Here is a 27,531-nt window from a genome sequence, read left to right on the forward strand (position 1 = left end):
TCTATTAATGTAATAAGGTGGAACTGCGGGTCCTGGAAAGGAATGTCCAAGTGAATATAAAAACATTAGTATATTTTGTATGCGTGAATGTGGGTGAGTGTGTGTTCAGGTGAGTGTGCATGTGTGAGCATGTATATTAGTATATGGGATAGTGCATGTGTGTGAAAGTGAATAAGAATGTATAGATTGGGGGGGCGTGGCTTGAGCGTCAAGATGGCGGTCGCACCTTAATGGTGCTCCAGACCCCTCCGTCATCCGCTCAAGATACGCGCATCGACGGCCCTCCCCAGAGGAGAAGGGAGATTGCTGAAGGCTGTAGGCAGCTCCTGGGACGTTTGATCCGCGTCCCGGACCTCACAGCCCCAAAAGGAGCGGAAAACGGACGGAGCGTCTCACGTCCAAAATGGCGGGCGCTCCGAATGCATAGGAGGCGGCCAGCGGACTGGCGGTGAACGGAGGCTGCAGGCGACCCTTCCTGAAAGGGGGGAGGACCGCAGAGACAGCGCATGGGACCGGAGACGCCTGGTCCGCGCTGCAAACCCGGCGAAAATTAAGGAGGGGGAAAGAGGAGATTTTCGACAAGGGTGTCCCGCGCACAAAATGGCGGGCGCTCCAACGGCAAGACACTGCAGACCCTAGCAGCCGCGGTCGAGTGAAGCTCCCGCGGACTGGAGGGGAGAGATGGTAATACCGGTCCGGAGGGGGGCGCGGGCGGCGCCGGGGCTGAGGCGGGTCTGGCGGCCTGACGGGCTCCAGGGATCGCCCCGGAGGGAGAAAACAGGTCGAGGTGACCTCCCCGCTTACCCCCCCAGGTCCGGGGGGTGCTGGTGAGTGACTGCTGCCCCCGGCCCCGTCGGTCGGGAGTGCGCCCCCGGGGCCCCATGGAAGACATAACGGAGACGAAGTCGGGCCCTGAGAAATGGTCGGAGCAACCCCCTTTCCGCCCCCCAGCCCCCAGCCCCCGTGACTCATAGCTTCCGGATGCCGGGAGGCCTGGGGAGTGTGGTGGTCGAGGGGTGGAGCAGGCCAAACTGGGGATCCTGGCGTGAGAAGAGACGGGGTCCCGGTGGTCAGAGGTGAGGGGCGACCCCCGCCGGGCATCATCTGAGTCGAGGCTGGTAATCTGAGCTACAGGAGGAGAGGTGGAGGAGCTGCATTCAAGGGCACACAGGCAGAAGTGGGGGGCCGTCCCGCCCCCCCCCCCTTGGATAATAGCAGACCCAAAAGTTGACGAGAAGCGTTGTATGGGGGTAACTTACAAGCAGGCTCCAGAAGGCAGTTGTGATGGGCAAAGATAGACAAACCCGCCCTGCCACGGCGCAGACGCGCATCGACCAATTTGCCACAGGCCCCGGTGGAGCACCAAAAGATGACCGAAAGGCGGAGGGTGGCGAAGGGAAACAAGCCGGGAACAGTGACCTGGCGGCCATCCTTCAGGCGATACAGTCATCCCAAGAAGCGGTGGAAGCAAAAATTGGAGAAGTGAGGGTGGATGTGGCCCTAGTACGCCAGGATCTTCGCAACGCTACAGCGAGGATTGCGGAAGCGGAGTCTAGAATCTCCACGGTGGAGGACAATCTGGCTGCCCTCAAAACACAGGTATCAACGCTAACAGCCCGAACAGCAGAACTATACCGAAGGGCGGAAGATGCCGAAAATAGTTCCCGCCGCAATAACCTCAGAATTGTGGGACTGCCGGAAAACACCGCAGCCCCCTCCCTGGCCGTGTTCCTGGAGGATTGGTTCCGGTCCTGGATGCCCCGGGATCTTCTGACACCCTGGTTTGCGATTGAGCGCGCTCATCGGGCCTTGCAGGCTAGACCCACCCCCCGGACTCTCCGCTGAGGCCGGTGATCCTTAGACTTTTCAACTTCAGAGACAGAGATGCGATACTTCAAGCGGCAAGATCAAAAGGAGACCTGCACTGTGATGGAACTAAAGTCATTGTGTTCCCAGACTATACAAAAGACGTTCAAATCCAACGCCGCTCGTTCACAGAAGTTAAACAAAAGCTGAGGGCGATGGAGGTGCCGTACCGCCTTCTCTTCCCGGCTAAACTAAGGGTGGTCCATAATAACAAGACCTACTTCTTTGAGTCCCCCGGACATGCTTGGACATGGTTAACTGAAGAGGTCCCGTTGGGCCTTGGTGGGGAGGAGCGGCGGGTGGCACTCACTGGTCGGCAGATGAACAACCAGTTGCGGCGACCAGGGGGGGTCCCACCGGAGAACTCATTCCAGAAGGCGCAAGGAAGGAGGAGATTCGACATCGGGCTCCCCCCGGGGGATCGGCAGGGGAGACAACTCAGGGGCCTGCGGCGGCTGAGGTACCGAGAGACACGAGAGGGGACCGGCGATCCCGAGACTCTGGGGAACTGCTCCCTGTAACTGCAAAGGACACCGACCTCTCACGAAGCCCAGTGTTGTGAATCCCCTCCGGAGACGGGAGGGCTGGGCCAAGAGGGCCAGTGACCATGTTCAAACATAACAAAACACTTCTTAATCGGCAAGAATGGAGGGGTCTAACATTGCTCAGACTCTAAAAGTTATCAGCTCATTATGTTCGGGAATGAGCTGTTGGTATTGGGCGATAGATGCTTCAGGGGGGAAGTATGGGGTGGGCGGGGAGTTGGGGGATATGTTTGGTTCTATCCAGCCAGCAGGCTGTTGTTACTGTTCTTTACAGTTAGTGTAGGTCTATGGTCTCTAGTACCGGCTGGAAATAATAGAAGCAGGTCACACCAGCAAGGAACGTACACAGGCCGAGTTGAATTCTGTCAACCCGGGGTCACACGGAGGGAACCGAGGGAAAGATCAATGAGGTCAGTTCATGGATGGACGGGGAGGGAGAATGGGGTTGACTCACATAATATCATGGAATGTTAAAGGGCTCCTCGATAAGATAAAAAGGTCAGCGGTGCTTGCTTACGTCCATAGACATAAACCCAATATACTCCTGATGCAGGAGACACACCTCATGGGAATCAATGCCCCTTCTTAGCCTGTAAGGGATTTGACAGAGTGTTTCATGCAGGGTTCGCAAGAGGCTCAAGGGGGGTTGCAGTAATGCTGCATCGCTCACTACCATTGATGGTGAGACAAGAATGGAGAGACCCACAAGGGAGATATGTGGCGGTCTCAGGTACAGTAGAAGGCCAGACAATGAATGTCGTGAGCGTATATGCCCCCCCGAATATGGTGCGTAAGACTCTAGGAGATCTGACAAGACTATTAGCGGAACTGCCCCCTGGGAACACGGTAATGGGGGGTGACTTCAATGCTGTCCCAAACCCAGGGCTGGACACGAGTGGGGGGCCCTCAGCCCACAGACAGGCCTTGGACACTAGTCTAGAAGGATGGATGTCATCAACGGGGCTTTGCGACGCCTGGAGAGCGTGGCACCCTAGGCGCAAACAATTCATGCATATTTCGGCAGCTCACAGCACACAATCCAGGATAGACCTGGTGTTCGTGTCGGCCAGTGACTTCAGTCACCTTTCCCACATCGAGATTCTACCGCGTGGGATCTCAGACCACGCACCGGTCCGGCTCAAAATGGGCCTCTTAGACCCGCTGATCCGCCCCATATGGAGGCTAAACGCATGGTATTTACAGGACGAGGAGTACGTTGATAGCCTGAGGGAGTCGTTACGCGAATACTTTAATATTAATGGGGACTCGGTGAGGTCACCCGGGACACTATGGGCGGCAAGCAAGGTGGTGCTGAGAGGGACAGCTAGGGGCCTAATCCATGCATGGGAACGCGCCCGGGACTCCCGAGTTGCCCAACTGGAGGCCCGTGCCATTCTTCTCGAGACAGAGCAGGAAACACACTCGAACGAACGGATAACCAGACAACTCCTGCTGATTCAGGAGGAGATTCGTAGTCTATCCCTAGAGGCGGCCAAAGACATGTGGCGAGCCTCCACGGCTCGAGTATACGGTTGGGGCAATAAGACAGGGAAATTACTATATTGGTTGATTTCCCAACAACAGGCTCCCCGAATCGTCCCTGAGATATGTAATGAGCAAGGGGACCGGTTGGTTGAACTCCAAGGGGTGGCCGAAACATTCGCTGAATTCTATAAGGTCTTATACCGAGCGACAAATCCGGAGAAGGCGGGCTCCCCAGACCGGTTCCTGGCAGACTCTTCACTCCCGGAACTGCCCACGGGGGATGTTTGGGCATTGGAGGAACCGTTCATGGAGACTGAAATTGGTGAGGCCATAGCGGCGATGGGAGTGGGGAAAACTCCCGGGCCTGATGGGTTTCCTCCAGAATACTACAAGAGATTTAGAGACGACCTGGTCCCGCATCTAATGAATCTCTATGCAGAGGTAGACCAGAAGGGCTTCTTTCCGGATGGGCTAGATGTTGCCACCAATGTCGTACTGCCTAAGACCCAGCCCCCCTCCCTTTCCTGCGCAGATTACAGACCCATATCTCTGATTAACAGTGAAGTAAAGATTTACGCTGGGATGCTGGCCTCCCGCCTCAAGAGGGTGATGCCCCTGCTAGTCCACCCGGATCAATGTGGATTCATGAACGGACGTAGCACGCGCACTGTATACGAAGGCTCCAGGTGGCCCTCGCAAGGCGACATCGACTGCCCCAACACTTAGCTCTCCTACTCATCGACTTCGAGAAGGCGTTCGGCTCAGTGAACTGGGAGTTCCTTCTTGCGGTACTCCGACGCGCCGCTTTCGGGCCAAGGTTCCGCAGACTGGTCCAGGCCCTGTATACCAAGCCCACGGCACGGGTGCAGGTCAATGGAGTCCTGTCCTCGGCCTTTCCAATTCATTGGGGAACCCGACAGGGTTGGCCCCTCTCTCCTCTCCTCTTTGCCCGGGCCATTAAGCCCTTGGCGGGAATGATAAGAGATGACCCGATTTACCAGGGTTGGAAGTGGGGCCCCTCGTCCGAAGACCGAGTGGCCCTATATGCGGACGATGTCCTGTTATACATGGCAAACCCAGAAGTGACCGGACCCCGAAGTTTCTATCTACTGCGGCGTTTTGAGGAGGCCTCGGGGCTCAAAATGAACCCGACCAACTCGGTACTGGTCCTTCTGACGAGGTCACAAGACTGCTTTGACTGGCAGAAGGTGGTCCCTCTGCGCCGTTTAAGTTTTAGATACCTAGGGATATGGGTGGCGCAGCTCCCTGAACTATCCTGGTCTCTGAACCTAGCTCCACTGGCATCTCGCGTACGGGAAGATCTTAAGCGGTGGCACTCATTGCCACTGAATATATTGGGCTGTGTAGCCTTGTACACGATGATGGTCCTACAGCGTCTCCTGTATGTGGTTCAGAACTTGCCATTCACGATCCCTCGCTCATGGTTTAGAAAACTGGATGGAATTACCACCTCCTTTATGTGGGGAGGAGCAAGACACAGAGTAGCGTCCTGGAGCTGCCGGAGAGAGGTATACGATGGGGGACTGGGCATGGCGGATCCGTACCTGTATTACCTGGCAACACAACTCCTGGTGGTTCATGACTGGTTCAACGGGGGTTGGTTTGACCCAGCATATCAGGTAGAATTAGACGCTTTGGGGTATTCCTGTATCCTGGGTGTGCTATATGGTGCATCGATCCCCAGGGAATTGGGGCCTATCACCAAGGCGGTCTTCTTAGCATGGAGAGCGGCTCTAAGACATACTGGCTGGAACAAAGTGGTTACCCGGCAAACCCCACTGTGGCACGGTAGCTGGCTGAGAGAGACAGCCAAACTGGAGGGATTCGGGAAGTTGGACACACTGGGCATATCCTTGGTGGGGGATGTGTGGAAAGGAAGTATGATGAAGTCATTTCAAGAAATGCAGCAAGAGTTCCAACTATCCCCGAAACAATTCTTTAGGTACCTCCAGCTCCGGCATGCCCTTGTTATGCACCTGAAAGAATCGTCCCCTGTACCGGAATTCACCAGTCGAGGCCAGAACACTCATGGGAAGCCTGGGGAAGAAAGGTGTCTCCCAGATCTACAAAATGCTGGTCACCAATGCACCCGGGACCTAGGCCACCTTAGGAAGGAATGGGAGAAGTGGGTGGGACCACTTGAGGAGGCAGATTGGACGGAGGCACTGATGGCTCCCCGGACGCTAGTGGCTTCGACAAGGCTGAGGGCGACACAATTCTATTTTCTACATAAAGCATATCTGTCTCCAGATAGACTGTACAAGATGGGTGCCCGCTGCTCGGCCCAATGCCCACGATGCAGGGAGGACCAGGCCGACTTCTTCCATATGATATGGTCCTGCCCCGTGATTCGAACGTTCTGGGAGGGAGTAAATCATGAGCTGAACAGTGCCTTGGGATCAGCACGGGTATTGACCCCCAAAATGGTACTACTGGGAGTGGTGAATGACATGGAGGGATCAAGAGCGGACAAGACGTTGGTCTGAACAGCGACGATGGTGGCCAAGAGAGACATTGCGGCCGCTTGGAAAACCGCCAGGGGCCCCTCCCTTCAGAAATGGAGACGGGGGTGGACTGGTGTGCAGCCCAAGAAAAAGTGGTGTATGATTCAAGGGGCTGTCCCCATAAATATGAGAAAATATGGGTGAAATGGACGGGACTGTTAGGCTGAAGGGGCTCAGAAGAATGTGTGCACATGCTCCTTTTTCCCTTTTCCCTGTACTATCAAATTATGATACTTTGGAACCTCCTGTGTACCCCGAGTGCAGAAATGTTAGACTAGATCTAGTTGTCCAGTCGGTGGCAAACAGACCAGGGCTTGTATGTTACTTGTATACTTTACCTGTTCCTTCTTTTAAAAGCAATAAAATTTGTTTATAAAAAAAAAAAGAGAATGTATAGATTGGTCAGAGTAAGAGTGAGCAAGAGTGATAATGAGTGAGTTTGGGTAAGTGTGAGTGCATTTATTGCAATGTCATGAGGGTTAAAGTCATGTGACATCACTTCCTATGACATCACTTCCTTTGACATCATTAAGGTCAAAGGGTGCCTGCTGTCACTTCTGCTACCCCTGGAATTTTGGTGAATCAATGCCCATGAGCTCCAACATTCCAATGTTGTTGTTCACAGCTCGGTGAATAAAGGCCTCAAGGATCCAGAGAGAATTTCAGTTCACTCAGGCTCCGTGACGCCTTTGTTTTATTTATTAGAACATTCTGCAGTCTAGTGGCAGAATGTTCTAATATCCTTATAGCGCTCCATAGTTGGGCTATACCGGCATTAAAGTCCTGCTCCCTTTTTAAAGGCCCTCGCCTTCAGTTTGGGCCTTTAACGCTGGAGCGGGCTTTTAGAGTAAGTATAGCCCGATATGGCTGGCTATACCGCTATATCTGATGCAGCCCAGCATTCCATTTCCAGAACAGCAAGTGCTTACTCTGTTCTGACACATACATTTCCCCTTTGAAGTTAATGAAAACAGAGAACAAATGTCATAAAATGTATCCCATTTTAGAATTCCTCCTTTCTGTAGCAAGCACCAGAGAAGAAGTGTTCACTATTGTGACAGTGGTTCTGTTAGTGGGCCCTAACTACCAGAATTGTATGGGCCAACTCCCCAACACACCCCTGGAAACAGTGGAGAGTTCTAGCCTGCTGCCTTCCCTGTCTATCTATGATCTATCAGCTCTGGAAGCCTACGAAAAATAGAGGGAACAGATTGCCGTGGGCCCTTGAGAAAGCCAAAAAGCCTGATTGATTCAATCATTGTTTCTGACTGTGACTGCACAGGCAGGACTTTTGCCTGAAGAGCCATTGCGGACTTTCAGAAATTAAAATTGTCAAAAATGCCCATTTCTGATCTGCAGAGACCAGACAGAAGGATGGGGTGAAGGCCTGCATTGATCTGTTGCAGATGTGCTCTCCCCAGTCTTGACCCTATGGTTACCAAATCTTGATTTCTAACTGAAGGGGGAATAGCCAGGCTGGTCTGTCCCTTTACTTCTCCTGACAGCGTTCTGACAACACACCAGCACCAGGGCAGATGGCGTTGCTTTTGCTTACCCAAAATGCCCTGCACACATCACCCTTTTGTTCAAAAACAGAATTTTCTCACATTTTTGTGACAGAAAGTTCTGAAATTTGTGGGGAACAGCAAGCGTCCCACAAACCAGCGTTACCACAATTATACATAATAAACTTCCACATTTTTAATTAAATCTTCAAAGTGCAATGAGATATTAATGTAGATGTTCCACCAATCCAGGACCCCGAATGTGCTAACAAAGCTTGCATGGGTGCACACAAAGATTAAAGGTATACAAGTTTAAATATTCCAACACTGATTTTGGGATAAAAGCTCTGGAATAGAGTTGAACAAGCACCTCAGCAGTGAAAAGGTTAAAAGCCAACTAGAAAAAAAAGCTTGAAAAGAAGCAACTGAGAGTGAAAACTTTCATCAGGTTCCCCCAACCACATCTTATGCAGACCATGGCTGCCAGCGACTGCTGTCTGCATTCACTGGTTAAGTCAGGTAACCAGTACACAGGGCAACTCACATGCTGGTTTGCTCTATCCAGAAATTAATGACGTATTGAAGATTATGGAAAGCAGAACTCTACGTGTTTGCTAATTATTGCTGCTGAAAGACTGGGAACCCAGGCCTCAGTTTGCGCACTTGTTGGAGTGTAGTTTTATAATCAAATTAACATGAAGTTTGCGAATTAATGCATAATGATGCCGCATAGAAATTATATTAATGTGCTTTTACTAAACGTGTGTTTGAAATGTGCCCACGGGGAGTAGCCACCAACTTATACGATGATAATTGAAACTGACTAATAATGAAATATTAATGTACTAATGTATGATTTTGTATTAGTATTAAGAGTTATATGTTAAGGGTTTGCTAATTAATCACTAGGCCTTAGTTCGCATGAGTCAGACCTAGCTGTCCGGTTTTATATTGAATGCGTTTTTCTAACGTGCAATGTGCTGACTTGCTGACGGACATGTAGATGTACTTTTCCAGAAAACTAGAAGATGTGTGTAACCGTAGTAAATTCTTTCTCATGAGACTCGACTTGCTCAAGGAGACATTCTTGCTGAATGCAACAGTGTAAACTTGCAACAGGTACAAGGTCCCCTGAACTGGTATAGACAATGGAACTACTGACCGGGACTGTGAGAGGACTGCGAGAACATGAAATTGCACCTGACATTCTGCCCGTTGGAGACGTCAATTACAGAAGCCAATGAACTGTTCTGAGGTGACAATCTTAATGAGGCGACAAGTAAACCATTGGATGGAGATAATGGTGCACCAAAACTTACCCACTTGGAAATTAGGGGACTGTACAACAAGTTTGATATAATCGTATGACACGAGAAGAAATCAGCCATTACGTGCCTTTGCTCTTGCCTAGACACTTTGTCACTCTGTCTTAAAGACTTTGCGGTTTAACTCTTCGATCCATCCTTATCTTTGTCCTGCCCGATTCATACTTTTCCTCCTTATGAGGGAAGTGTCCCTTATTGCCCAGTCTTGCTGAACTTTGCAGTGTATCTTGGCTGATGGTGAATCACCTGATGTCCTGAGGACAAAGACAGACTCTGTATGCTGACCCATTACGGAGGGTAACTATATGATGATGAAATTGTAATTGTCTGTTTGCCTTTTCTTTCTAGGTACCAACTGCTTCCTTTTGATAGAGGCCATAGTAAGAGGTTTTCTAAATTTGTGTTGCTAAATTGTTTTGCATGAAGCCCAACATGCTAATTCGAGGTTAGGTAAGGAATTCACTAAACGGACGCAAATAGACAAACGACTGAATCTATGCTTTGTTGAATAATGCGCTAATGATACTCTGCTAAGATTAACCCACGTTGACGTCGGGCTTTGTTCTAATGTTTATGATTTTTGCATTGATGAAGTCTTATTCAAGTTGCCATATTATTACCGTGTTGATGTGTTTTTTGGTATTGAGACTAATAAACTTACTCGTAGAGGTGTAATCAATAGGGAATAAATATCATAAATCATACTAAATCCATGTGGTTATTCGTGACTGAGAGGTCTTGGTGTGTTTTGATTCTTATTTATGCCATTATCCAAATTGAATCGATTTGCTATAGTGAATACTGATGATGTGTTTGATCTATTGATTGCTATGTTGATTAATTGTCTCGTCCTGAGGCGTCTTCAATCAGGGTCAAAAGATTCATTGGCCTAAAACGAGTCCCAGACTAATTAAATTATCTAAGACGGGACGCGTTATCACACTCAGTTACAGATCTATTCCCATAATCGGATCCCAGATTTTGGCGATGGGGGAAGGGGTGAGGAGGACATCAAGTTATGTTCTCACTCAGCATATATTTAAATAAAAAAAATATATATATACTCACATAACGTTTATATTGGAACGAGTTCGCGGAGTGAGCTGTGAAAATCCCACATTTGCTATTTAACTGAGAGACATTTTAGAGTAAACTGATTTCATCGGGAATTGATACACTTTGGTTCAATTGAGTTCAAGAAATAAAACCCCAATGAAATCCTGTGTGGCACAACTCAGGACCTTATTTAGAGCTTGGAGGACGCGGGACATCAACCAAAATGTGTCAGATGTCCTATCCACCCAGAGGGAAGTCATATAGGCTCTAGATACGGCAGATGAGAAAGCAGCAACATTTTGGCAGGTGTCCCGCCTCTGCCAACCTCTAAATAAGGCCCACGGTATTTTGCCTTGATGGGAAAGTTTAGTAAAAAATTTTAGCGATTACCCGATTTCGCCAATAGTGAACTTCTTATCCTCAGCTCTTTTATTCGTTTGTTGTGGTTAATATGTGCTTTCTGGGTGCGGAGTCATGAGACTACCCTTCATAAGGCTACAGCGTTCTCACACTCTGCAGCGCCACAGATCACTTGCCCGAGACCTGCAGGTCACAGCTTGGGTGCCTCGGACCTTGTTGTGCAGACTCTGACGAGGACTTGACCCAGGTTCTGGCAGACACTCTGGGAATGACCTTTGCTCCGGTAGGGAATCGTTGGACGCTTAACAACCTGGTTAATCATCTCAGTTGCCCCCCTCTGAGGGTGAAGTGTCATCCTGCAGTACCAGGCCGTACCTTGCAGTGGCTTGGAAGCGTATGTCATCCACCGAGGCTGTGACGCAGGGGACCCCAGCATGCTTCTCCGCTGAAACAAAGACACGCATCACATCAACAATATGAAAACCAAACATTAATTCAACAGCGTCGAAAACATATGTAGATCATCATTTGTCAAATGTGATATTTGCTAAAGAGGTCTGCTTTGTAATGTGACGTAGAGGTACTCCCATTTTTTAATCAGCATAGGTATTCATTGGTTTCACATCGTCATTTCTATTTTAATTTATACCCTCTCTTGACCCTTCTTTAACCATCAGTTACTTTTAGTACATTCCTATTCATGTTTTATTTCTGTTTTGCTTCCTTTAGCCAACGATTTAAGGCACGTTACTTTAATTCATCTTTGAAATGCTTTACAATAAATACCATTTAATCCGTCGATACTGTAACCGGGACACAGCTTATTTTACACAAGCATTTTATGTTGAATTGTTTTGTGACGGTTCTATTTGTAACGCAACCAACAACGTTAAAGCCCACAATCTGGGGTATTGAAAAATCACCATCAGTTAATTCTATCTTTAAAAGAAACACCACCACCATTTTACAAACCCTGTCATTTTACGAACTCTACCACATACATTTAATGAAAGAAAAGGGCGTGTTTTAAGTAATTTACAAAACACAAGTTTATCCATAAAAGTATTCATATTCATGATTATTTCAGTATCAAAATACTAATTTCAATGGTACAATATATTCTAAAGCACCCAAGAAAGCTTCCTCGAAGTACAAACGGCGCGTTTAATGGCGTACTCTGAAACATTTCAAACATACCATGTGCTGAATAATAACACTCTCCTTCCTATTTATTGGTAGATTTGCCTCTTGTCCCTACCAAAACAATCTTGCAAATAGAGTCTTGAACGACCCAGTTGTTAATACACCCGGTATGTTTAATTGTTTTCAGGGGAGGAGGTTAGGAGGGTAAATAGGCACAAGGTCTCCTGCTAAGATGTAGGCAACCTGTGCATATGTTTGGTCCCACAGGACTCTCCAAAACCTGCACAAACCTGTGTTTGGTTTCAGGACCCTCTTCCTCATGTCAGGATGAAGCTAGACCCCCGCAAACATGCAGTCTTGTCTTTAAGATGCCCTGCAAGTCATGGCAGGCCTTTCGTGGGTGTCGGAGCGGTCTCCCCACCCTCATAATTTAGATTATCATCTGTCTCTATCAGCCGCCTTCCCTCACAGCCATAGCAGACTCTTATGCCAATAGCAGGATTACTGCTTCTGTGGGAAATAAAAGTCCATCCATTATGCTCATGAAAGGGGAGATCTTGGACATGGGATTCACCCTTCAATGAATGTTGCACAACTGAGCACCTCACAGAGTATAATAAGAAATGGCAAAGCCATTACGTCTCATCAATACAAGAGCTTTGGCAATGTGTTTGGAAATGTACACTAGTGTGACGACTGCTGTTCAGCATGGCTAAAAGTTAGTTGTGTGGAGCGAGAGAGTAGAGTGTCATAGTTTGGATTTGTTGGAATGTCGTAGAATGGAGTAGGAGTAGTAGAGTGTCAGAGTTGAGTAGAGGGGAGCAGGGTTCAGTGGCTGAGTGTCGAGGTGAGTAGTGGGGTGGAATAGGGTGGAGTAGAGTATGGTGGATTGTGTTATCTTAGAGTGGGGTGGTTTGGATTGGGGCAGACTGAAATGGGGTGAGGTGGATGGGATTGGGGTGGATGGTCTGGATTGGAGTGACAGGATTGGGGTGGATTAGATTGGCTTGGAGTGGGATGGATTAGATTGGAGTGGAGTGGGATGAGGTGGATTGGAGTAGAGTGCAGTGGATATGAATGAGTATGGTGGATTGGAATGGGGTGAAGGAGAGGAGAGGACTGAGCGGGGTGGAGAGAACTGGAGTGGATAAGATTGCATTGAGGTGGTGTGGATTGGAGTGCAGTGGGATGAGAGGAGTGGATTGTAGTGGGGTAAATTGGAGTTGATTGTAGTGGGTAGGCTGGATGGATTGGATTAGAGTGATGTGGACTGAACTGGGATGAGGTGGGGTGGACTGGATTGGGTGGCGTGGATTGGAATGGGGTGAATTAGACTGGAGTGGATCGGACTGAAGTTGGTGGGGTGGACTGGATTGGAGTGGGGTGAATTGATTGGAGAGGGGTATACTGACTGAGCTGGGGTAGATTAAGGTGTCTGGAGTTGAGTGGATTAATGTGGAATGGATTGGACTAGAGTAGGGTGGATTGAGGTGTATTAGATTGGTGTGGATGGGTTAGATTGGTGTAGGGTGGATCAGATTGGAGTGGGGTGGACTGGACAGTAGTGGGGTGGGTTGGAGTGAGGTGAGGTGGATTGGAGTGGGGCAGATGGTTTTGCATTGGAGTGCATTGTTTGGGACTGGAATGGGCAGGTTGTTTTGGAGTAAAGTGGGGCAGGTTGTTCTGGATTGTAGTGGGGCAGACTGTATTAGGGTGGATTGGATGGGAGTAGGGTGTATTGGAGTGGAGCAGTTTGGAGTGGGGTAGACTGGCGTGGGGCAGATTGTTTTGGATTGGAGCAGGACAGACTGTTTCAGATTAGAGTGGGGCGGATTGCTTTGGATTGGGGCAGACTGTTTTGGAGTGGAGTGGGGCAAATTAGATTGGAAGGATTGTAATGGGGTGGGCTGGACTGGACTTTATTGGGGTGAATTGTTGTGCTGCAGATTGGAGTGGGTGAATTGGGGTGTACTGCTCAATTATGTGTTAAAGCATCATTTCAGAAATTACACATAATAAAAAAACAATGTCGCTTTGCAATATTTCAAACAAGTTAAAATGTCATCTTTTGACAAGAGTGCCCACAAGCAAAAATAAAAGAAAACATGAGTGGAAAGTGAGACAAGTCGACTTGGAAAAATAAAATAAAATTAGCTTTAAAAAACAAAACAAAAACAAAAAACTTGGCAATTTTGTTTGTCCTGCTGGGCACATTTTTTGCCAGATACAAGCCTTCTGTTTGAGCAGCACTAGAAGATAAAAAAAAGTGCTTGATCCCTGTTCCACATAGGGAAACTAAATGATGCCAGGCCAATCTTGACAAATTACAAGGCTGTAAAGAAGAGTGCCACGCAAACCATCAAATGGTGAGCGAAACGCCCACAAGCACTTTACTGTACACAAGAGTCTTGCAAGCGAGACGCATGCACTAGCACATGCACTTCCAGACTCGACCCTAAAAACACAATGCAACTCTTACCATAGTTCCCACCATATAACATTACTCACCAGGAGAGCAGTGGTGGCTCCTCTGCTATGGCAGAGGAGTGTCAGCCCCCACGCCAGCAGCAGCAGCAAATTGAAAAATAAAAATAATAAACACTGTTTATCATCATTTTTATTTTTCAAGGGGGTGGGACAATGGGGGATGACCGGGACGGAGGGGGGAGTGCTGTGCAGTCCCCTCAGTGCGCATGTGTGTTTGGCCGGCCGTCTACGTGCAGTCAAACACACATGCACACTGAGCTGTCTTCAACCTGGCACTGTGTTGCCGGGTTGAGGAAAGCAGGCACAGGCTCCCAGCAGCATGAAAGCAATGCTAGGATTGGCCACAGGGCAGGCTGGGAGTCTGTGCCTGCAGTGAGTGGAGACAGAAGAGCGGCGCGGCTAAGTTTATTTTTATTTGTGATGTTATTTTTGTTTTGTGCCCTCTGCCCCACCAGTTTTCCCCAAAAGGAGCAGCCTCTGCAGGAGAGATCAGCATTTCAATTCTTATAGGATACTCCCACACTAATCATTAAACCAGTCAGCAAAAGGGGAGGTACAAACAGGACATGGAAATTTACAAATAAGAGATAAATTCTCAACTTGCCATCACTGAACAATGTCTCAAAATTCAAAGAAATCCAAAAAAAGACATTCAATGCAAGATTTTCCATCTGACTACACATGTTTAAGGGCCCAGCTATTTCAGCCGGAATTACATTTTGTTTAATGCTAAAACCCCAAAGAACCCCAGTTCTCTACAAGATACCTAAAATTCACAAAAACACAAAGGGCCATAGGTACTAAAGCATTTTCCCATAGACACAGAATGGGTAAAATCCTTTGGTACATGTGGCCCAAAATTACCACCAGGGTGACCCAATCTCTGGTGGTGGCTCAGATTTAGAGCCAATAGGCCAATAAACGAACTACAGATTAAAGACACATTGATAGGAGCAATTTTGTTGTGGAGTATATGTAATCCACTACCTTATTATCTTCAAACCCCTTCAGACAACATATTACCTATTGCAAGATGACATCTTCATAACCTGGCAAGGCACCCAAACTCTCCTACTTGATGTTTTTACTGACCCAGCCTTAACCGCAAGGGTTTACTATGCATTGTGAGAAAACAGAGATAGATTTCCTAGACCTCCAAGTAAAGCTCAAGACGATTTTTCATACACCACATTGTTCTGTAAAACCACTGAGAGAAATCCTCTACTCTTATTCCAGCTTCCAACCCATATTACGTCAAGACTTTTTTTAAAGGTCCATTTCTTCGAAATTAGACATAACTATAAGCTGTATTCTGGTAGGGATGCCAGAGAGCTGCCGAACAAGATGACCGCACCAGCTTGAGGCTCCTACAGTCGGGCGATACAATCTGTCACAGTCTACCTGTCTGTATTACATCACCATAAAAAGACTGCCGGGCACTACTGTACCTCTGTGATGGTGCCCTTGGGTGCAGAGAGAGGCTGAGAAGAAGAAATTGGCTGTAAATCTGTTGCCAAGATGGCAGAGGCCCGGAGTCTGCCTGTTTGAGTCCTGGGGATGGTGAGTGATTAAGCTGGGGTCAGCACCTGGGTGATGCTCTTTGAAGCAGTGGACAAGCTGCCACGGGGTTCTGGAGGGACTAATTTGCCTTCTCCGGGGCAGCTTGGAGACAGGTGCTGCTTGTGTGCACCGCTGAAGGTTGAGTAAGGGCTAGACGGGTTTTCTCGCAGGGTCTGATGAAAGAGCAGCCTGCATGGTTGTACGCAGCTGGCAGGGGTAACATCCAACAACTTACAAATGAATACTGCACCACAAACTTACAGCCCAGTAGCTTGACAGCTGGAGAGTGTGCGCCAGTAGTGTGAGCTGCCGACCATTGGGCAGTAGCCAGAGTGCGATTTCGGAGGGCCCATGGTATGTGGTAGCCACTATGAGACATGAGCGGGGGGCCCTCTGAAAAAAAAAAATCTTACGCAGGGCCTTTGCCCCCATACTCGGCCATCTCTACTGGTTCCCCCTCTTCTCAGGTCACCAGTGGGGGCAGAGTCTGCTTCTACCACCCTGGGTCACTTGTTGGCCCTGTGGGGAGAAGGTTGGACCCTCTGCTACTGCTGTGAAACTTTACGCCCAGAACTCGTACTGACCTATCTAACTGGTGCAGGCGAGTGCCAAGGTTGGACTGTTCCTCCTGGATCCTGTTGCTATCACAAGTAGCCTGGATGTATGATTTGTCCCAACTTTGCTGCAGTCTGGTCCAGTCCTCATGGATACCAATATGCTGCAGACAAAGTGACTATCTGAGGTGGATGGGCCGCTTCTTCACGAGGTCAGCATTAATCCTCTCATAAGGTTCTAAAAGGATCAAAACTGTGATTTATGGGGTGTCATGATCTGGAAACTTACATTCTTTTTATTTTTTTTAAACACACTTTAGGACTGGAATGGCCCATCTGTTGAGCGGGAATACGGAGGCTCAGACTGCAGCTGAGCAGGACTTAAAGATTATCCTTAAATCATCTATGTGTGTTCCATTTGGGACGTGCCAGTACTCTCTAGAGCAGTGGTTCCCAACCTTTTGATTTCTGTGGACCCCCACTTTATCATTACTGGAACCAGGGGACCCCCACCGAATCATTATTGGAATCCGGGGACAGCCCACTGAGTCATTACTGAAAGCTGGGGACCTAATCTGTAAATATTATTTAATTTTCTGAGCAGTCGCTGACCCCCTGAGGAGGCTTCGCGGACCCCTGGGGTCCAGGTACCACAGGTTGGTAACCACTGCTCTAGGGTAATGGGGAAACAGATAACCAGCAGTCTAAACTGCCACTTGAGTCCAGGCATAGTAATGAAATGGTGTCACAGAAGTCATCAGTGGTGGGTGTCTTGTACTCTGCCTCAGAACTTGGACAGGGACAACAACATGAAAGTGCTGTTCAAGGCCATGCACGGCAGCCTGGTGTCCATAGACTCAAAAATGGGCGTGCCCACCTCCCATATGGACTGCATCCCACGAACTCTGGAAAAGCACAATGACTGGCTGTGCTCTGCCTCTCCAGGGAGAAACAAACTTCCATTTAAGGACTATCATAACTCATTATACCTGGATTTTAGGACTGCAGAACGGTCGACAAGAAGAATATTTGTACCCATCAAACAGTAATTTCTCCAGGCCAACATCCAGTATGCCATGCTGTTTTCCTCCTGACTGGAGGTAACATGTGACAGCAAGCGTCACATCTTCCATTCACCTCAGCAAGCGGCTCCCTTTCTAGGAAATGATCTCAGAGGTAAGAACAGTTAAGAACGAAATGAGTCACCCTTGCAACAAATTGATTCTGAATGATGACAACAACTCGAAGCTAAGAATATAAACATTAGGATGTTGGTGATGCCCCGGTGGGACCACCCTTCAATAATTTGGCTTCTTGGAACCTGAGATTTGTTTATCAGCACTACCATCGCATAATTAAATACATTTCCTGTATTGTTGCATGTTATAACATGTTTCAATTGTGGCATAATTATTCCTCGGACACCCGTGACCCATGTTCATTGGCTCTTCTCATACTTCCATGGGTTATACCCAGTGCATTGACCTGGCATGGCTCATTTCTTTTAACTACTGCTTTTACTCTGTTGGTGGGACGTGTGACATTCATGAAAGGATAGGTTTGGGGAATGCCCTGTTGGAATTGGGCTACTATTGTAGGGAAAGCAGCGTTAGAATGCCTGTTATACAAGACACAGATTGGTTATATGGTGCATTGTATCACAACAAGGTGTCCTTCATCCTAAATCTAACAAGATTACGAATTGGAATCGAGAATGAAAGCAATGGAAGGTAGCCCACAGGAAATCTTTTTTGGTTTTGTAAAATACCCTCACCTGCTCCATCAATGACATGCGTAACCATCAGGTCTCATCCTGGTTCCTATACCTTATTAATATCCAGGTAAACTTTTTATAATGGGCGTCCACAACGTAGTTAAAAATAGAAGTGGGGTGTCTATGGGGTATAATGGCCCTACATCTTATGGTGTCAACATGTTTCACTTTCCTTAATGGCCATGAAGGGCCCAAGGCTAACATCAGGACTAGAACAAGTGCCCTGGGAATAGCACTGGTATTTTTTCACAGTAGCAGCCTTTCCCTATTCTCTAGGCACACAAAAAGCAACTTAAACAGGCAATGGGTTTACTACCCCGCAGTTTCTTGCATGAGTGACTATTCCTGTAAAAAATAATATATATCACTAAGATCAACTGTGAGTTTGTACCATTGTTATATATCAGCACTGTTATATAAGATAAACCTTGGGTGGTAGTCCCCAAAGTTATCGCCTTCACCCCCTCCTGCTTGCTGAACCCATTTGCATTGGCTGTAAGACTGAATTCTACCACTGCTAACCAGTGCTAAAGTGCTATGTGTGCTCTCCATAAAACATGGTAATATTGGCCTACACCTAATTGCCACATTTGATCTACTTTTAAGTCCCTTGTATAAGCTACTACATGTACCGTGGACCAGTAAAATAAGTGCTACTAGTGGGCATGCAGCACTCATTGTATCACCCACTAAAGCAAAGCAGCACATTAAAACAGTTCTTAGGCCTACCACTGCAGCCTGTAATGATGTTGTAAACTCATTTCATTCTGAAAAAAAATAAAAGAAGGTTTAGGCCCGGCAAAAGGTTTAACAAAAAACAACAACAACAAAAAAAGAAACACACCTTACAAATCACCCTAAGGTAGGACCTACCAGCTCCTAGGGCAGGGTGCATGGTAGTTAAGAAGTAGGACATGTGTAAGTTTTACACATCCTAGCAGTGAAACACTCCTAAGTTCATTTTTCATGGTTATTAGGTCTATCTCTCCCATTAAGTAACAATGGGTTACTTTATTTAATTGAATAAGTGCTAACTTCAGACTGGTAGCAGAGAGGAAAATAATGTTTACACTCAAATGAATTGTAATGTAAAATCCTCTTTAATGGTGAAGTTGGAGTTTAAGTCACAATTCTGAAAATGCCAATTTTAGAAAGTTGCCCTTTTAGTGCCCAAATCAAGTGTCTTTCTGCCAGTAGACAGGGTCATTTAATGGTGGCTTTCTAACCTGTGATGGGTTTTTGATTCCTTCTAGACAGTATCAAAAGGGGCTCGGTCTGGGGTGAATGCCCGAGTGCTAGGTATGCCACCCAGGTCCTTGACCCTTGGGAGTGGTCTTGTTGATAATTCTCATACCCAAACCTAAAAGCTGGAACTTAAACACTGTTTTGAGAAGTTTCACTCTGAGAAGCAACAGGAAATCTGACCCTACCTGCAAGCTAGTCCGACAAAGGTGCGTCACAGCTGGGATTTACTTCGCCGCAGTCCTGTTAGGTTCTTCTCTGTAGTAGCAAATACTCTTCAGCGGGAAACCTGGACTAAAGTATCAGGCCTCATGGAGCCCTCATCAACTACGGCCTAACCCCACAGAGGAATTCAGAGCTCCAGAAAAACTTTTAAGACAGAAGGTATCTTAACTGGGCTTAACTACAAAAAGCACCCTTTGACAATCACAACCTCCTCGGTCTAAAAACTGATTTTCCACCCATTGTTGGCAGTTTCACCGAGCCTTCTTGCAGCGGCTCCCCATTGTTGACTACCTCCTCCTCAGCTACAATCTGCTGTCTTGCCCTTCCGTAGGCTCTACCTCCTCCAGAAATCTGGTCCGAAGATAACTTTTAGACCAAGGTGAACTTGGTCTTTGTGTCTGACCTATGCTCCATCACAGTCAGCCTGAACTCGTGACTTGGGCCAGTCTTTTGCAACCAAATAACAGAGGTTGGCATTTTGTTCTTTTTGGCTAAAAACGTTTAAAAAAAAAAATCATAATTCTAATTCTATTGACTCAATTTAATTTGTTTTGGTGTCATGTTATTTAAATCTACTGTATTTTTCTAAATTGGTTTGGTATTTTTCTTGTGTATTGTTTTTTACTTTATTCCTGTTTGTGTGCTGCATTAATGCTTTATGCATTTTCTCCAAGTTAACCCGGTCTGCTTTTGTGCCAAGCTACGAGAAGGTTTAGCACAGGTTAATTTAGTGAATTTTTGAGGTTCACCCTGACAAAGATTGTGTTTATTATTTAAGGTTGCCTTCCACCCCTCAACAAGTAAACCAATTTCGTGCAAGCACCATATACAAGTATTGTGTATCAGATCGACATAGCACAGCACACACCTATGCAAGTAAATGCAGTGCTATATCCAAGTAGGATTGTACATGCATTTTGTAGATAACATGCAAAACACAACAGTGGAGACACTGTTTCACTGCACACAGCACAGAAAGACAAGAATGAGGAAAAGAAAATGTCACTGTCAGTTGTCTTATCTTACCCTATTGTGGAAAGCCACACTGCGATAAGAAAAGCAAACAAAAGAGCAAACAACCATAGGAATGATTGACTTGTGTAAGTACTAGAAAAATGCTTCACATGAGATCAAAAAATCATTAATAAGCATTGGCATGTTCTAAATAGCAGCAAACTGAATTTAAGAAAAATAACTACATTCATTCAAAAGCAACACCAGCCTCAGAGATCTACTTACCCATACACTACCAAAAGCATGCCACAACAATGACCAAAATGACCCTATGGGATCTCCTTAAAAATACAAGGCACTAAAATCAATTATAACTTTATTTCGGCCGAGGCCTATAGAGTTATCAATAAATATACAGTATACTGTTGTAAAAAAAAATTAAACAATTAAAACGCATAATAAAAAAAAATTACAAAAAAAGCAGCATGAATTAAAATACAAAATATTGCATATTACAAAAATACCATACTTAAAAGAAGGATCATATAGGGAAAAAAATCGGCAACAAACAGATTCCAGTATATCTCTCAGTACTATCCGTGTGGACAATGTTCAGAATGCTCTTTTATGACACATAGTAACAGCAAAGACTTGGACCTCAAGATACCATGGGAACAAATAAATCAGACTAATTGTAACTCTGATCGTGATCTACTTGATTGTCCCTGTAAGTTAGAATATATAGGAATTACCACAAGAAAGATGAAAACCATTATCAGTGAACACTGAAGCAACATCAGATGCCTGTGCAATTTGGCACAAATGACAGCATCATTTTTACTAAGGGTCACATTGAGGATGACTTGGGTTGGACAGTAATTGAGCAAATAAACACTAGTCTTAAAATAGCGAGAACTCTTGTAGAACACTAACAAAGCTGAGAGTATAGACTCCAAATATACATTTGAGGGATCAACGATAACATCCCATGTAACCAACTAAATGCCATGAGATAAATCCACTTATAACCTCACGGGACTAGCATCACACATAGCTCACCATTTAATGGAGCACAATCTGCAGTATACACCCACTACAAGATATACAACACTATTTGTAAACAGTCAGAGTTATCAGCCAGTACTGGTGGACTCCACCATATGTGGTCTTACCTTGAATCTTGGGCCCTTATGTGGTTCGGACAAAGATTGTAGGGACTAATTTCTTATTGTGTGATAACTCATACATAAATCTAATTAATGCTAGACCTCCAAACAGATAAGGAACATAATCGGTTTATATAACCCAAGAATAAATATTTTATAATACAGCTAGTATCACCACAGAGAACAATGTAATTTGGATGACCATTATAGGTGATGAGTCTATTCACAAAGCAAATCTATATACAAATCGAATTCACTCTTCTCTTTTAAAATGAATTTGTTTCATATTAGCCAAGGCTTAATATAGTTGAAAATAGTAAGTACCATCTTGAATACATCAAAACTGTAAATACTTATTTCTGGAGACCATATATATATATTTTTTCCAACAAGTGGTTCCAGGAACTGGGCACTCAATGTAACCATCGAACAGAAGTACTGTACCCATGAGGCTCTGCACATTATGTCATCACACGCTGAACACGCAACTAGCACGTCTGACTGGGAACACGTACTGATGGTTTTTAAGCAGGAACGCTTGCTTCTATACCATGGCCAGCCAAAAAGACTGGGTGCAATTAGATGCTGAAAGGTCAAATGGACCTTTGATGTCGTAAGTATGATGAACTATGCATTTTGGAAACAACGCTCCATGGGATACTGAGCAGCTGTTTGGTTGTTCCCATCGACATATCCACATTCTATGCTCTTTTTGACTTCATTAATTATTTCTTGACTCCCTAGTGTGCGACTACAGAGGCAAATCCCTCCATCTTATGTTACACAATGGTTTACCACACTAATGAGAGACAAATAGGAAAGTGATGGGTTTCCCCCCACGCACGTCTTGCTGTGTAACACAGTGTTCCCACTTTATGTTTACATGTTGTTAAGTACAAAATGCATGTACAATCCTAACTGGATATAACATTGCATTCACCTGCATGTTTGTGTTATATATATGTTGATCCAATTTAGAAAATTTGTTTATGGTGCTGAGATATATCAATGACAAGAACCCACAGTTGATTCCTGTGATGTGTTTTACAGGAACATTCGCTCATGCAAGGTATGTTTTACGTTGTATGTCCCTTGTCCAGAGACAAAAGGGAAAGGACAATTGACTGTGCAAAAAATACCAATACGATTCCCGTGGCAGTTTTCCTAGCCCTGATGAAAGCATGGGACCCTTAATGGCAAACAAGGAAAGGCAGAAACAGGATGAGAGTAGAAAGGGTAGAGAGCCATTATAACCTGTAGACAATGCATATTTGTTTTTAACTATACTGTGGATGCCCATTATTAAAGGGTTACCTGGGCATTCGTAGGTATTTTTAAATCCCTGTGTGCCTCAGCTGATAAACAACATCTCAGGTGCTCCTTGAAATACAATTAAACACATCTTGGCTTAAGCATGCCACTAAGAGTAGGGGAGGGTCTTTTACAAATTCAAAAAAGGTTTCCTGTGGGTTGCCTTCCTTTGCTTTCATTCTCAATTCCAATTGGTAATCTTATGGATATAGGGTGTTGGATACTTTATTATGGTAAGTTCTTTCTAGATGGAAATCTAATAACCACTGCCCTGAAAGATACCCTCACATGGAACCCACGTTTGCAAAAACAACTGTAAAAAACATGGGCAGTGCACTGTGTGCTCTCATTGTACTCTTTGAGAATTTGCCATAATGATTAAAAGGGGCGCTATTCGAGGTCAAGTTCGGATGACCAGAGGCATAGTTCTTTGGCGTCCGTAGGGATCAATGCAAATCACAATAATAAACTCTAATTTTTATGAGACATTGTGGAGGAAGGTGCGCTCTACAGGGCCTTGCTCGTTGCTATGGAGAGAAGATTTCTATTGTACCCTAAACGACTGTGTGAACAGATCCCAGATCAAACCAAGTGGGAGTTCTTTGGTCTCCAGGCTTGTGTTTGTAACTGTCTGGAAATGACACAATCTCCAAGAGCAAGAGGGCACTTATCTCTCTGCCGTACATAACTCCTGGTTCATGCAGGATGTGGGCTGGAGATGTGCAACAATTAGCTCATACCATAGCTGACCACTCTCCGGTGCAAATTAATCTTCACATCCCAAGGTGGCAGACATGGGGAGGACCGGAGGCTGAACTCAGAGGCTCTCCTGGATGGAGCCTTTACAATAGAATTGCAGACTGAGTACTTTAGGATCAATCTAGGCTTAGTGAGCAGAATCTGCACCATCTGGGAAGCCTTGAATGTCGGGAGGGGGGGCCATGTATTGTGAAGCTTAATCAGATCTTGAAGGCTCTCCACGCACATCTGTCTTGCCTAGAACAAGAGTTGAAGACATTAGAGGGTCCTAAATATCATTAACCATGAATATATCTAGATACAAATAAGAAAAGCTCTTAGAGAATTCTGAAGTTGCAGATAGAATCTAAATTCTGAGGAAAATATGCTTGAGCATACAGGGAGAGAGCGTGTCCTGGGAGGTCACTGGCAGCTATGATTAGGTGTTCCTGGAACCCCAACTCCTTTACATACATTTTAAGTGGTATAGTCACATGCCACCCAAACATGCTGAGGATTCCACAAACATTCGGAACATATTACTTAACCCCTTCGCTGCCAGGCCTTTTCCCCCTCCTGTGCCAGGCCTTTTTTTGGCTATTTGGGGCAGTTCGCACTTAGGCCCTCATAACTTTTTGTCCACATAAGCTAGCCAAGCCAAATTTACGTCCTTTCCTTTTTTTCCAACATCCTATGGATTCTAGAGGTACCCATACTTTGTGGGTTCCCCTGAAGGAGGCCAAGAAATTAGCCAAAATACAGTGATTTTTTTTTTTTTTTTTTAATGGGAAAAAGTGGCTGCAGAAGAAGGCTTGTGGTTTTTTCTCTGAAAACAGCATCAACAAAGGGTTTGCGGTGCTAAAACCACCAGCTTCCCAGCTTTCAGGAACAGGCAGACTTGAATCAGAAAACCCAATTTTTCAACACAATTTGGCATTTTACTGGGACATACCCCATTTTACAATTTGTGTGCTTTCAGCCTCCTTCCAGTCAGTGACAGAAATGGGCGTGAAACCAATGCTGGATCCCAGAACAACATTTCTGAAAAGTAGACAAAATTCTGAATTCAGCAAGGGGTCATTTGTGTAGATCCCACAAGGGTTTCCTACTGAAAATAACAACTGAAAAAGAAAAATATTGAAATTGAGGTGAAAAAAACTGCAATTTTTCTCTATGTTTTACTCTGTAACTTGTTCCTGCAATGTCAGATTTTCGAAAGCAATATATCGTTACGTCTGCTGAACTCCTCTGGTTGCGGGGATATATAGGGCTTGTAGGTTCATGAAGAACCCTAGGTAACCAGAGCCAATAAATGAGCTGCACCTTGCAGTGTGTTTTCATTCTATACCGGGTATACAGCAATTCATTTGCTGAAATATAAAGAGTGAAAAATAGCTATCAAGAAAACCTTTGTATTTTCAAAATGGGCACAAGATAAGGTGTTGAGGAGCAGTGGGTATTTGCACATCTCTGAATTCCGGGGTGACCATACTAGCATGTGAATTACAGGGCATTTCTCAAATAGACGTCTTTTTTACATACTCTCTTATATTTGGAAGGAAAAAATGTAGAGAAAGACAAGGGGCAATAACACTTGTTTTGCTAATCTATGTTCCCCCAAGTCTCCCGATAAAAATGATACCTCACTTGTGTGGGTAGGCCTAGCGCCCGCGACAGGAAATGCCCCAAAACGCAACATGGACACATCACATTTTTTGAAAGAAAACAGAGGTGCTTTTTGCAAAGTGCCTACCTGTAGATTTTGGCCTCTAGCTCAGCCGGCGCCTAGGGAAACCTACCAAACCTGTGCATTTTTTAAAACTAGAGACCTAGGGGAATCCAAGATGGGGTGACTTGTGGGGCTCTGACCAGGTTCTGTTACCCAAAATCCTTTGCAAACCTCAAAATTTGGCTACAAAAAACACGTTTTCCTCACATTTCGGTGACAGAAAGTTCTGGAATCTGAGAGGAGCCACAAATTTCCTTACACCCAGCGTTCCCCAAAGTCTCCCGATAAAAATTATACCTCACTTGTGTGGGTAAGCCTAGCGCCCGCGACAGGAAATGGCCCAAAACACAACGCAGACACATCACATTTTTTCATAGAAAACAGTGCCTACCTGTGGATTTTGGCCTCTAGCTCAGCTGGCACCTAGGGAAACCTAGCAAACCAGCACATTTTTGAAAACTAGAAACCCAGGGGAATCCAAGATGGGGTGACTTGGGGGGCTCTGACCAGGTTCTGTTACCCAGAATCCTTTGCAAACATCAAGATTTGGCTAAAAAAACACTTTTCCCTCTCATTTCGGTGACAGAAAGTTCTGGAGTCTAAGAGGAGCCACAAAGCTCCTTCCACCCAACGTTCTCCCAAGTCTCTCGATAAAAATGGTACCTCACTTGTGTGGGTAGGCATAGCGCCCACGAAAGGAAATGGCCCAAAACACAACGTGGACACCTCACATTTTTTCACAGAAAACAGGGGTGTTTTTTGCAAAGTGCCTACCTGTGGATTTTGGCCTCTAGCTCAGCCGGCCCCAGGGGGGGGCAGAAATGGCCTATAATAAATTTGCCCCCCACTCCCCCAACCCCCCCCCCCGGAAGCGACCCTTGCCTACAGGGTCGCTCCCCCTGCGTGACATTGGCGCCAAAAAAAAAAATCCCCGGTGCCTAGTGGTTTCTGCCCCCTTGGGGGCAGATTGACCTAAAATCAGCCAATCTGCCCCCACGGGGGCAGAAATGGTCTAAATACCATTTGCCCCCCAGGGGAGCGACCCTTGCCTAACGGGTCGCTCCCCATCTCTAAAATAACAAACAAACAAATAAAAAAACACAAAAAAAATTGCCCTGGCACCTAGAGGTTTGGGGGCAGATCGGCCTAATAACAATAGGCCGATCTGCCCCCAGGGTGGGCAGAAATGGCCTAAAATAAATTTGCACCCCCACCACCCCCAACCACCCCCCCCCAGGAGCGACCCTTGCCTACGGGGTCGCTCCCCCTGCGTGACATTGGCGCCAAAAAAAAATCCCCGGTGCCTAGTGGTTTCTGCCCCCTTGGGGGCAGATTGACCTAAAATCGGCCGAAATGGTCTAAATACAATTTGCCCACCAGGGGAGCGACCCTTGCCTAATGGATCACTCCCCATCTCTAAAAAAACAAACAAAAAAAAAACACACAAAAAAAATTGCCCTGGCGCCTAGAGGTTAAATTTGCCTCCCACCCCCTCAACCCCCCCCACCCCCCGGAAGCGACCCTTGCCTACGGGGTCGCTCCCCCTGCGTGACATTGGCGCCAAAAAAAAAAATCCCCGGTGCCTAGTGGTTTCTGCCCTCCTTGGGGGCAGACTGGAGTAGCAAAAATCAGCCGATCTGCCCCTAAAGGGGGCAGAAATGTCCTAAATACAATTTTCCCCTCCAGGGGAGCGACCCTTGTCCAAGGGGTCGCTCCCCATCTGTAAAACAAAAAACAAAAAAAAAATCCCCGGTGCCTAGTGGTGGGGGCAGATCGGCCTAATCAAAATAGGCTGATCTACCCCCCAGGGGGTCAGAAATGGCCTAAGATAATTTCACTCCTCTTGCGAGAAATTCATATAAAAAAAAAAAAAATCCCTGGTGTCTAGTGGTTTCTGTCCCCCTTGGGGGCAGATTGGCCTCATCAAAATAGGGCAATCTGCCCCCAAGGGGGGCAGAAATGGCCTAAATATAATTTGCCC

General features: G+C 46.1%; 1 protein-coding gene across 3 annotated transcripts in view; it reads right to left on the reverse strand.

Moving 5' to 3' along the window:
* Positions 1-27,531, reverse strand: part of ACOT12 (acyl-CoA thioesterase 12) — a 363,604-nt gene that overhangs the window by 331,660 nt on the left and 4,413 nt on the right. For all 3 annotated transcript variants that reach the window (XM_069224604.1, XM_069224589.1, XM_069224598.1), the window contains exon 2: positions 11,043-11,112. Coding sequence is in view for 2 of the 3 variants with exons in the window: in XM_069224589.1 (XP_069080690.1) it covers positions 11,043-11,112 (70 nt within the window). In the remaining variant the exon portion in view is untranslated. The remainder of the gene's footprint in view (positions 1-11,042; positions 11,113-27,531) is intronic.

Source organism: Pleurodeles waltl, chromosome 1_1 (genome assembly GCF_031143425.1).
Source record: "Pleurodeles waltl isolate 20211129_DDA chromosome 1_1, aPleWal1.hap1.20221129, whole genome shotgun sequence".
Taxonomy (NCBI): Eukaryota; Metazoa; Chordata; class Amphibia; order Caudata; family Salamandridae; genus Pleurodeles; species Pleurodeles waltl.